The sequence below is a fragment of the Salvelinus sp. IW2-2015 genome, linkage group LG6.1, assembly GCF_002910315.2.
Source record: "Salvelinus sp. IW2-2015 linkage group LG6.1, ASM291031v2, whole genome shotgun sequence".
In the NCBI taxonomy this organism is placed as follows: domain Eukaryota; kingdom Metazoa; phylum Chordata; class Actinopteri; order Salmoniformes; family Salmonidae; genus Salvelinus; species Salvelinus sp. IW2-2015.
The window spans coordinates 28,971,383-28,983,668 of NC_036845.1; the positions used below are offsets into that span (position 1 = coordinate 28,971,383).

Below are 12,286 nucleotides of genomic sequence, written 5' to 3' on the forward strand. Positions count from 1 at the left end.
GACTGCCAGTGCTCCTGATCCACCACTGCTGAGGCTTTGACACATGGAGCGAGGGAGAGAGAGAGAGAGAGAGAGAGAGAGAGAGAGAGAGAGAGAGAGAGAGATGCAATTGTTAATTTCACTTTGGTTTATTATTTACTTCACTTTCTTTGGCAATGTTAACATATGTTTCCCATGCCAATTCATCCCTTAAATTGAAAATGAAATTGAATTGAGAGAGAGATCGAGAGCGAGGAGGGGTAGACAGAGGGGGAAGATGGCGAGTCAAACACATGGATCAGGGTGTGTTTGTTGTTCGAAGGTTCACCACCGATGTGATATGTTTGAGGTGTAACTGAACTGAAGCGGTTCYGACAGTCGCTACTAGCAACAGGACTGGACTGCATCTGCATCTAAGACTCAAAACGAGCGCAACAAAGTGAGAGAACGGGACAATTCCAGGAGAAAACATGTTTTGGCAAGCCTGTGCTAGGCTATAGAAAATRAACRAAAAACAAGTCTCTCTTTCACTTAACATAACTCAGCTTCACTTTCAGTATTAATCACCTCATCTACACAAAGTGTGAAAGAGTGAGAGAAAACAGCAGGTTTGTACTGTGCAAAGGAGCTCTGCTTTCAGTTTGAAAGAATATCTCGCTCTCTGTGTTTTCAATGTCTGTGCCCAAGTCTGTTTTCAATCTTGGCCAGATTCCTAATTTCTCCTTTCCCAGGATATGAGTGGATGGCCTGAAAATTCACAATGCCAGCCAGCAGCTGACTCAGGCCTTTCTTTCTATTAGAGAGGGCCTCCTGAGAGGGAACGGGCGGGACAGAGAGTTAGAGATGAGGGGGCAAATTGGACCATACTCTCCTTTAATTGTTTGAGTCAATGTGAAGGCCYAGCAGCAGCAGTTAGAGGGATGTAGAGTGCCCAGTAGTTAGATAGGAGGGCAGTTACAACACAACACATGGAGTTCAGAGGGGAAAACACCATAGTCTTCAGAACAGGAGCTGCCAGTCGGAGCATAGTGTGCCCCACCTCACAGTTTTATACTAATGCAATAGTAATCTACTGTAGTACTTTAGAATATATATTATCATGTTCTCTACAAGACCGAAGTGAGCTCTTAGTGCAGTATAGATCGCTGCAGTATAGATCGCTGCACTGCTGCCACTACCACAACATCAATTACTTCAACTTCTATCACTGGAACATTAGCCCTCTGCTACAGCTGTTGCTTCTCCATCTACTGTACCAGATGTAGAAAACATCCTCATTTTGAAATACCAGTAATAGTAACACCATGGCTGCTATACAGTACTCATCACTTCCCCACATACTCTTATCTACGAGGAATGACGGGAGCAGAGACAAACAGTCTAAACATCCTCCAATTAAAAACAGGCCAGCTATTCTTTTGGGACAGACCATCACGGTAGAAATATGTCAGTCTAAGCCCTGTGACTGGCTAGGCCAAGAATGCCAATGGACTGACTGGCTGGGACACGCATGTGTTGCTGGGAGGCCTGGTGAATTATCCACAGTCATATTTACATGGCCTCACTTAAGGGGGCGGTGGCTTTTACAATGGCACAACAGTTGGAGTAGTCTAGGGAGTGGTCAAGAGAGGATATGTTTTGTAGTTAAAGGGAAAATGTCAAACCCTATATATAATCAGGTATGAAGGTAAGACCCAGATGCAGACCGCGTCAAATAAACAATAGTTTAATATTCCAACAGTGGCAGGCAATAGATAGGTCAAGCCAGGCAGGGGTCAGTAAACCAGAGGTGAGGCAACGGTACCGGGCGGCAGGCAGGCTCAGGGTCCGGGTAAGGCAGAGGTCGGTAATCCAGGGGGGGGGGGCAAAGGTACAGGTCGTCAGGCAGGCTCAGTGGCAGGCAGAGTGGTAAGGCAGGTGGGCTTGGAGTCAGGACAGGCAAGGGTCAAAAACAGCAGGGCGAGAAAAGAGAGACTGGAAAAAGCAGGAGCTGAAACACAAAACACTGGTTGACTTGAACAAACAAGACAAACTGGCAACAGACAAACAGAGAACACAGGTATAAATACAAAGGGGATACTGGGGAAGATGGGCGACACCTGGAGGGGGGTGGAGACAATCACAAAGACAGGTGAAACAGATCAGGGTGTAACAATATAGAAAGCTTAGTAGGGTAATAAATCACTAATTCGAGCTAGGATAAGGTGCCATGCAGTTCTGCCTACTGTATATTTGTTTATGTGTGGAGAGTCTCAAATTGGGCAATCCTCATCAGTAGTTACAGTAAGAGAGAATTATGTTGTATAAGAATGAATACTGGCCACAATTAAACACTTAAAGATAATTGTTATGACGTTATCAATGGCTTGCTTGTTTGAGGTTTGTAAACGATCTGTGGGATAAACTTCCGGCAACCACATTTAGTATTGCATAATAAAGTATTACATAACACAGTACGAATAGATAACACAGCATTTAGCGAGGCGCAGTAGGCCAGAGGCATCATGCCCATAGGGGGCAACACAGGGGCATGTGCCCCTGCAGATTTGTACTTTCTCCACTTCTGTAATACTACTAGCCACCTAGCAATTTTATGAAGTTGGCCTTGGCTAGCCCAGATAGGTTCCCAATCTCCCAACCTCATAACTAGCTACCAAGATGCCATTTCAGGCTATCAATCAAGTTAGAGTAGCTAGCTTGTCTAACTATCTTAGCTGGCATGCCTGCTGGCAAGGTTTGTAGACTTTTGAAGAGCAAGCAATAACTAAGTGTACAGAATAAGACTCACATTCCGACCAATCTTTGACCCAGATATTAGCAGAGCTGCAGAGAAACATATTTTGTTTCATTAAAAAGGACCGCCACTCAGGAGGATACAGACAGCTCAAGAGGAATGCTTAGATATGCAGAAAAATAGACATATTTTGGACATAGAATTAAGCGTAATGATTATGGCTCTAGATAGGTTTCAGGTGTTTGAAAAATGCAAAATCTTCCAATTTACCGGTGTCCACCCAGTAGCGATTCTCACGTACTTTGTGCCCCCTCAGATTTTTGGGGATCGTGACGCCCCTGTTGTAGGCCACAGGTTGCCTCAGGCTGTGACTTAAGTCCACAGTATCTTTCCCTCCAGGAGGAGGCTGGTGAACATCAAAGCATTGGGTCTGCCTGGGGACCCATAACAACTCATAACCGCCCAGAGGCAGGGCTCCTGACACGTGTAAGCGTCTCACAAGTGGCCCAAAGAGGCTAGAAATCTATGATTACTTCCCCAGTTACACTTTACGTGTCTACAAGACATACAGTGGTGAAATGCTATACTGTTTATGTAGGACTACTACACTTAACCACAGAGACAATTCAATCTACCTCTGAATTAGAAAAAGTCTGATTCTTATTTCTCTAACTCAGTTGTCTATATGCAGTATGTTCTATTTAAAGCGTTTTGTGGTTTTAAACTTTTCGGCAGATGTTGGAGACTTTTTTCAAGGAGCTATAATAGAGTTTTAGACTTACATAAAGCTCAGACAGTTGGCTTTGCTCAAAGCTTATGTCTGGAATCTGTGTTGTGTAATGGACAGACTTGCCTGTTGAGCTGAAGTGTGCATGCTTCGTGCGTGCGTGTGGGTGCCTAGCATTCCTGTCTGTCTGTCTGTCTGTCTGTCTGTCTGTCTGTCTGTCTGTCTGTCTGTCTGTCTGTCTGTCTGTCTGTCTGTCTGTCTGTCTTGTTTGCAGCAACAACGAACAAGATATGTGTGGCCCTACACAGTCCAACAAGATACCAGTGCTGAAAACACACTCTCCACAAAAAGCTCTACTTTATAAGCTATTCTTTACATTACAAGTGGTAGAGAAAGCGGGATTTACAGTACAGTATGAGCTATATTCTGTCTGGGTGCCAGATCACCGTACATTTTCCGACACATTCTGATGGACATCAGGTTTATAGGGCGCCGGCAGGTGAACTTGGCTGGATGCTTTAAGAGTATTATAACAGTTTCTCATCCTTTAGTGTTCACTTAGCCGGTGCTAATGGTGGATTGTCGCTAGTGGACGTCTAGACTAGATATTGACTTCAATCTTTAATAAATGCCATCCCTTCCGAAATTCTAATGGATGGTGTCTTTGCACCAGCTGAGTAGGCTGTCACTGTAGATGATCAACAATGTGACATTTTTATTCATAAAGTAAGTAGAAGGGTCTGTACAGCATTAATTGCCTCAGGTGAAAGTAAAAGTCGTTTTTGAGGTGGCAGCCTACTTCAAACCCAAGAAACGTCATTACTTTTCACAAACAGTAGAGGACAGCAGATCACACACATGAAATGTACTTTACCCCAGCACGTTGTTGTCCCTCATTTCAGGTTGTAGGCCTGCATGTCATGTCTGGTAATATGATGCCCCACTAGGATCCCTGTAAAGTCATGCAGTGTATCAGACTTTAAGGAGGGAATATATCCCCCAACCCCAACCCCACCTCGTACAGACATAAACACAGTGAATGACTTTGATTGAAGGAATCRTCTTGTACACGAAATAACCACAATGTCCTCCCCTCAATGGCCTCAGCTGATCCTAACTTTTTCATTAACACAATTTCTGAAAAATACCCGATATAATCTKGATGTGAGGGGCTGAGCTAACTAGGTAGTCCCTCCAGGTTGTAAAGTTGACGTCATGGAGATACCTTCGAACTGTCAACTTGTCCAGGAAACAACACTATATAAAAGGTGTGGTGAGGTGTAGATACAGAACAGGTGCGTAGGTTACAGGAGGTCGAGTCACGTAGATAGATTTCTAGGAATTTCTAGAGAATTGGTTGAAATCATTTTGTGGATTACCATGCGCAGAGGARCTAATTCATTGAGATGTACGTGAGTTACCTGATGGATAAAAACACCGGAATGTACTCAAATTCCGTGGGACACCCGACTCAACCTCTGAACAGTCAGAACTTCATGCAGTATACGGATTTCACCGGTTATCATCACGTCACAGGCGTCAGTGACCCGCATGCCCAGACGACAGGTGTGTGGAACCCTGCTTACTTAGCAGGTCCGCGGGAGCAGTGGTCACCGTATGGCCAGAGCGCGGACTTCCACGGTTTGAGCCCAGGTACAGAACAGATCAATTTCAGTTCCCCGGATCTGACATCCATCCTGCCTACGGGGCCGGGAACTCTTCCTTCACTCAACTCACCTGCCGGGCAGTACTCTCCAGACTCAGAGAGAAGAAACTCATACGACTGGATCAGACACAATGTACATTCATCCAGTACAGGTAAACTCCCCGAATCCCAATCCCCTCGAGCSTGTCTCATATCTATGAATTGGCTTAGTTTATTTCCTCAATAAAATGTATTTATTTTGTACAGTAGGCTACTTATCGTTGGACGAAACAGTTTGTTGATTTATGAACTTTSCGGAGAGTACTACACCTATTAGAAAAATAGCACACGTTATGGATTTGTCGCTCCAATGTCAGTGCTCAATGGCAGACGTCAGGTTTAACATTTTGAGTGGGTGTAGGCTTACAAGATACAAAACAAGCATTGTTGACACACTGGAAACAGAATACATATTCATATACACACGTTCCAGAACCATTGCACAACGTCACACACATTCATCAAACAGAACCTTTTCACCTATCCTTTCCGCTGGTTAAAATATCTTAGTGAAAAGCTAACATCCGAGGCGAGGGATTCTGTAGCCAGTGGTTCCCCACCCTCTCTGTCCACTGTGGGGGTGACAGGTTAAGCAGATAAGGCTGACAGCCAGGGGTTTGGTTTGGGCTGGGTGTCTCAGACAGGACAGGATCAACCCTCCTCTACTGGAAACTCTCCTGGCCTTATCTCACTTTGTGTTCCCCTCCTCGCCCTACTGCGATCAATGTTCGGTCACGCCGTGCCGTCAAGACCTCTCCTGTGGATCAATACCATCTCCCTGACTCACCCGTCCCTGGCGCTGGGTGTGTGTGTGTGTGTGAGAATGTGTGTTGTGTGTGTGTATAGTAATTGTGTGTGTACGCACGCACGCAAGTGGGACTGGGAGGCTATCTATGTAAACTCCTATGTAAACAGCTCTCACAGTGATAAGAACCACCACAGTAATGTCTTACATAGTCTCTTACACRGTGCTTATGATTAACATGACTAATAGGGTAGATGAGGCTTCACAGGCGCCAGAGAGCTTTCAACCACCCCCACGTGTGAGACTCAACTCTAACACGGCTCCAGACATATCTCCATCAGCAAATGTAGCAGTCTGCGGTGACACTACTGTTCATACATTGTACAGCCTGAGTCATGGCGATATCTTCACACTGCTTACACTTGAATCTACGTATGCCAATCCCTCTTTTTGTATTTATCATATCACCTGACATACCAATTTAACCAATTTAGAACATCGACATCAAAATCCTTGACAAATACTCAGTGCTGGACCAKTCCTTTAATAGTTGATAGACACATTTATTATTATACTTGTTGCATTGTCATACTTGTGTTTGGTTCCAGGAGGGAAGACGCGGACCAAGGACAAGTACAGGGTGGTGTACACAGACGAGCAGCGCCTAGAGCTAGAGAAGGAGTTCCAGTACAGCCGGTACATCACCATCAGGAGGAAGACGGAGCTGGCACTGGGCCTCAGCCTCTCAGAGAGACAGGTGGGTCTGAGAGACAAAACAGACAGGCGTCAGAAAGACAGCCGTGTCATAGAGACGGGTGTGTGTTACAGAGACAGTTGGAGAGCTGTAGAAAGAGTTCCAGTGCAGAGCTGGCCCGGGGCCTCTCAGAGAGACAGGTAGATGGCAGAGAGCAGACATGTCGATGAGAGGGACGGGTGGGTCAGAGAGACAGGTGAGCGCTACAGGTGGGTCTCAGAGAGCTACAGGTGAGTCTCAGAGAGCAATGTAGGTCTCATCATTCTCTGATATCACCACAGGTAAAGATCTGGTTCCAGAACAGGAGAGCCAAGGAGAGGAAAATTACCAAGAAGAAGATCCAGCAGTCCCAGCAGGCCTCTAAGACTACAACTACCCTGACCTTTACTCCATCCTGCCTGGCTGACCCCAGCAACGGCTCCATGGCAACCAGCTCCAGCTTGTTGTCAGAGAAAATATCAATGACTATCAAAGAGGAGTACTGAGGATAACAATATTAAACTGCTGTTCCCATGACAATCACTACAGAAGATGTAATTGACCTCAGTGATATGATGAAAACCCTATTACATGCGTCTTGCACACCTGTAGTAGAATGCTACGGTCTGTGTTGTGATAAGAAGAAAGAGAGAGAAGAACAGGTTACACTATGCAAATATGTATAAAAGACATAAGTGCCTTATTTGCAACTGCTTTTGTGTTTATATTTTSTTGACGCAAATGAATTTGTAACTAAAAAAAATAACGTAAATGTTTTGATCTGATCTCATGTTTTTTTTTTTTTATATATTTTTATCTTCAATATTTTGCTTGAAAGGTTTGATTCGTTTTGAGGCACTGTGAAGGGAAATTCAATTGAAGAGATGTTGAGATAMGAAGTAAGCAGGGGTATTTCTCTTCACATCCTGATAGTTGATCTACAGCTGGCCTCAGTTTCTCAATCATATGATTCATCCAGACAAATAAATGTCTTGGAACGTCTTATTGGTACAAACATTTCTGTGTTGCGAACGACTTTACAAGTGTATCGTTGACACYTAGGCTACATATAGATGTTGTTTGTCCCGTTTTCTGCCAAAATGGACACCTGAAAACAAGTTTGAAAACCTGCTGTATACCCTGTACAGTATGTGCCAAGTCATCCATGATCACCAAGGAGAGAAACCACCCGTTTTAGCCGTTTACAGTCTCGCCACAAGTGATGAGTTTGCTATTTTAATGCCATAGTCAAATGAAAAGTTTCATGATTGCGCTATCAAACTGATAAAAGCCTTATCTAAGTCACATGATGATGGGTATTGAACTCATTGCATTGCTGTAAAACTTATGGACACTTACAYCCCCAGTTTACAGTACCCATATGACAGTATTTGGCCTTAACTCTTATGAATTTCAAATTAATCTGTGCAGTCTGCTGATTTTGAAATTGCATACCCTTTTCTCCCTGCTTATTGTCTAATAGGGGACATGACAAGAAGATGTCAGAAGAACATGTTAGTTATATGAATTACAGCAGCATACCTGGGCATCTGTGTCACCTGTCTTATAGATCAGTAACCATAGAGAGGTAATGATCCTGGGGTTGTGGAGAATTCAACTATGATTGGCCATAAAGACTGTGTTTATTACTCCTCAGATGGGATGAATGATAGCCCAATGCTCTTAACCTTGACCTCTGACCTCTATACTGTACTATTAGAGAAGACAGGWACAACTTTTGCTTGTTTTTAAAACACAGGATTTTATTATCAAATTGCAGTTTCCAATCACACAGTGGCATCAACAATGAGCACGACAAGTGATTCCTCTGCATATTACATTGTTATCCACACTTTGTTAGACACATTATCTTTATTTATCAACAGCCTCTTCACAATTTGTTCTTTTAGCTTAACTTATTGAGTGAGAATGAGATACCATATGGCAAAATCATATATGCTTTATTTTTAGTTAACGAGGGGATTCTCAACTGGAAATAATGCGACTCAAACAGGAAATGCATCACCAACTTTAACCCCCAAAACCAGAGATGTGGAAAGGTTCAAGGGAAGAAAAAAAAGATTTTGATGGTGTGAAAAGATATGACCATGTATCTGAACAACTATTTTACAACTTATTAGCTTATTATTGCATTAGCTCAAAAATAAATAACAATTTCTAAAAATTRTACATKATCTTATTTGCTGTACAGGTACTGTGCTGTATAAAGATCATCATGTAACTACTATCTTAGATATTACCATAAATGTATGCATGTGTGTGGATGCCAGGATGATTTTCCTCATAGACAAATAAGAGTATATTTGATTTTTAGCAATATCTCAAGATGTGTCAACTAGGGAGATGGACTGCAAGCTTTAAAGTATTGACTTAAGGTATTGGAAATTGGTCATTCMATTTCTGTTATGCAATTATCAAAATCAAAAATTCTTTAAAACATTACTTGAAATAACTATTTTAATACTTCTATCATGCAGCAAACACATGTAAGAATTTGTGACATGTCACACAACTGAAACAAGAACACACGTAAATAGGTTAAACACTTTTTCCAAAGAAACAAAYGTGGTAAAGAAAAACAGAAGTGATGTATCCACTTCTTGTAAACAGACAGTATCCACTTCTTGGAAACAGACAGTGTCCACTTCTTGGAAACAGACAGTATGTGCTCTAAAATGTGAACATACATTTACAGTAACAGCTGTGTTTTGTAACTAAGACGACAGGATTTAACATGGCTGTCGTCTGTATCCCAATAATCTCTTTCTTCCTGAAATTTGCGCTCGTTCACTATTTCCCACACATTTAAAAGCATTGGATTGGTGTTGSCATGGGCAACAGGGATATTCCATATTCCATTCATTTCCTTCCAAATCCAAGAAGGGAAGTGAACAAGAAAAGGAGAGATCATTGGGACGCARCCAGTGATTCATCTCAGACTCTCAGTGATTCAACTCTCAGTGTCCTTCTATTCATTCATGTTCTATCTAGACAGTACCTTACTCCCTGGCCTTTCTGTACCCTGGCGTACACACAGTCCTCCTCCTCAGGTGTGTCTACCTTCCCCCGGGGACCCTGTAATATTTTAAACTGTCCATACACCACCTCCATTGGCTGCTGGGGAACCCCCACCACTTTCATCTGTCTGTACTCCACCTCCATCGACGCCTCCATCTCCTTCTGTCTCTTCTGCTTCTTCAGTATCCTGACATCAGCGTATTCCACATCCTGGCTGTCATCATTAGCTAGCGAGAGAGAGAGTGAGAGCGAGCGAGCGAGAGGGACAGGTGGGGAGACATTACATCTAGTATTTCACTGGCAAGACTGGTAAAAGCTGTAAATTGTAGTACTTAAGAAAAAATGAAAAGGTACTGATAAATTTCCTCTAACCTGGCGTCTTTGAAGGTTTATTTTTCTTCTGGACACAGTAAACTGCCAACACCATCACTAGGACAATAACCATTGCTGCCAGAGACCCTGCTGCCATCCAGATGATCACTGGGTAAAAGAGAGGAAACAAAACAACATATGGAAGTGTGGAAGGTTGTTCCATTGTAAAACCAGCCACCAATGTTACTACAGATATAGGATTTTAATTTCAGMCCGTTTGTTACAGCAGGAAAATCCTCCTGCACTAACAGGAAATGCTAATTGTCTTTGTGGAATGATACTTCTTGACCTTCAAAAGGCCTTTGATACAGTCAACCATTGTCTCCTAATCTCCAAACTGGAGGCACTGGAGTTAAACAGTATCCCTCTAGGCTGGTTAAAGTCCTACTTGTCAAGTAGGGAGCTAGTGGTAGAGGTTAAATGGTTCACTGTTTCAGGCAAATCCAATAAGTTGTAGTGTTCTGCAGGGGAGCCTGCTTGGACAACTACTGTTTTTACTGTATATAAACGATACGAAAGAGGCTTGTTCTCAGTCTTTTCCTTTATGCGGATGACTCTACACTTCTGGTGTCTCATTCAAGTAAAACTATGTTGGAGAGCATACTTAGCACAGAGCTTACTAACATTAGCAAATGTCTTGGAGAAGCTCTCTCTGCATTGTTTGAAGTCTTCTGTTCCATTATGAATGTCCCCTACGATATATAACTGCAATGATGCGATAGATGTTCTTCTTCGTTTTTATACTGTATTATCTCGCTGCCATACTGTGTTCAACCGTGTTTGATCTTGCATGGCCATCTTGTCTCAAGAGGACCACCATGGAAATAAGTCCCAGACTTTATTGTGTGTTATCCTCCATGATTTTACTCATGTGCAAGTATGGCTTTTTCAAGTTTTATGTGTGCTTGCTATTTAAAATGGTTAAAATAAAAAAAAACTAGACTAAACTGTATAATAATAATGACACCAATAAAACATCAGGGTGAGCATTATCACTGAAATTCCACAGGGTCTGATGGGCTTTTGTCACTGATATTTTGGGTGGCATTTGTGTGATTGCTGGGTCTGGAGGTCACAAAGGTGTCAAGTACCTTACCAGTGGTTGTTTTCCTGGTGGAGGCTTCAGTCACAGTCGTGGGTGCCACTGGTGTAGGCTTAGCACACAGGGTATTACCAGCTGCAATCACCCACTCTGCTGTCTTTGTCTTGTTGGGTTTGGTGCAGTTCATATATATGAGTGCTGTAGGCAATACATACAGGAATCAAATATGTATCTGAATTAAACACTGGCAAATGGAYTGTGCAGTTTCTCAACAGGTCAATTTCCATTGATAAGGATTGATCATTATCATAATTTTTATCATTAATCATTCATATTATTTCATAATACGTCTGTTTAACAATATAAATTAAACAGCAGATAACCTGGACAGTGCGAGATTCTCTCGCTGGTGGTAACACTGTTGATGTTGTTTTTGACGGTACAGGTGAGATCTCCAGACAGGCCTTTCTTCAGCGTGATGGTGTCTGTCTTGTCACCAGGAGAGGCCTCAGTGTCTCTCAGTGGGTGTCCATCCAGAGTCCAGCTGTACTGGGGACCGTCCCCCTCAGAGGAGCAGGACACCCTMACCTCTCCATTAGACAGACACTCAGAGGACAGCTTTGCATGGGACACAGGGGCTATGGGGGAAGATGAACAATGGTATTTATGTTGAGGTTATAATGTTGTTACTGCTTGCTGTCTAGTTTATCACAATTACAGCTCTATGGACACATTTACATACTTTAAATAGTTACACATTATTAAATGCATTTTTAGTTACTTTGATTTATAAGTCATTGATGGCATCATACTTGTTGATGAAATGTCCTAAATTAATATCTAGGAAGCGAATGGTGAAATGAATGTATCAAATAATCAAATAATATAGTCATGAGTTAGAGAGTTAGGCATTTACCTTCAATTAACAGTTGTAGTCTTCTGGTGCCCAATGATGTTCCATTTTTATCAAAGGTTACAATTACGTATTCAGCTAAATCAGTCCTTTCTGTGTTATTTATCATAAATGTCCCATTGCTGATGAAGAAGTGTGACCTAGCTGTAATGGAGTCATGGATTATCACCTTGTTGTCTTTCATTCGGAATATTCGTATAGAATTACCATTGGAGCCTTTTTTAAACGTGATTTCAGATGCTCTGGCATTAGTCACCAGCTGGAGATAGACAGTTCCTCCCAGAGCTGCATAACAYG

At 42.5% G+C, this 12,286-nt stretch overlaps 1 protein-coding gene and 1 long non-coding RNA gene across 2 annotated transcripts; one reads left to right on the forward strand and one right to left on the reverse strand.

Annotated features, from left to right (window-relative positions):
* Positions 1–4,710: 4,710 nt before the first annotated feature.
* LOC111965403 (homeobox protein CDX-1) lies at positions 4,711–7,333 on the forward strand. Its single transcript, XM_023989593.2, has 3 exons — positions 4,711–5,258; positions 6,499–6,647; positions 6,926–7,333. Exons 1-3 carry the CDS (start codon positions 4,847–4,849, stop codon positions 7,127–7,129), a joined length of 765 nt encoding a protein of 254 aa, XP_023845361.1. The 5' UTR covers positions 4,711–4,846; the 3' UTR covers positions 7,130–7,333.
* Positions 7,334–9,096: 1,763 nt separating this feature from the next.
* LOC139027910 (uncharacterized) lies at positions 9,097–11,709 on the reverse strand. Its single transcript, XR_011480067.1, has 3 exons — positions 11,460–11,709; positions 11,131–11,274; positions 9,097–10,142 (listed from the first exon to the last, which is right to left on the reverse strand). It is a non-coding gene; the product is annotated as an uncharacterized lncRNA (long non-coding RNA).
* Between the last annotated feature and the right edge of the window lie 577 nt (positions 11,710–12,286).

Coding starts and splice junctions, on each gene's coding strand:
- LOC111965403 (XM_023989593.2), top strand. CDS start 4,847: ATGTACGTGAGTTACCTGATGGATAAAAACACCGGAATGTACTCAAAT. Junction 5,259..6,498: donor TGTACATTCATCCAGTACAG/GTAAACTCCCCG, acceptor GTTTGGTTCCAG/GAGGGAAGACGCGGACCAAG. Junction 6,648..6,925: donor TCAGCCTCTCAGAGAGACAG/GTGGGTCTGAGA, acceptor ATATCACCACAG/GTAAAGATCTGGTTCCAGAA.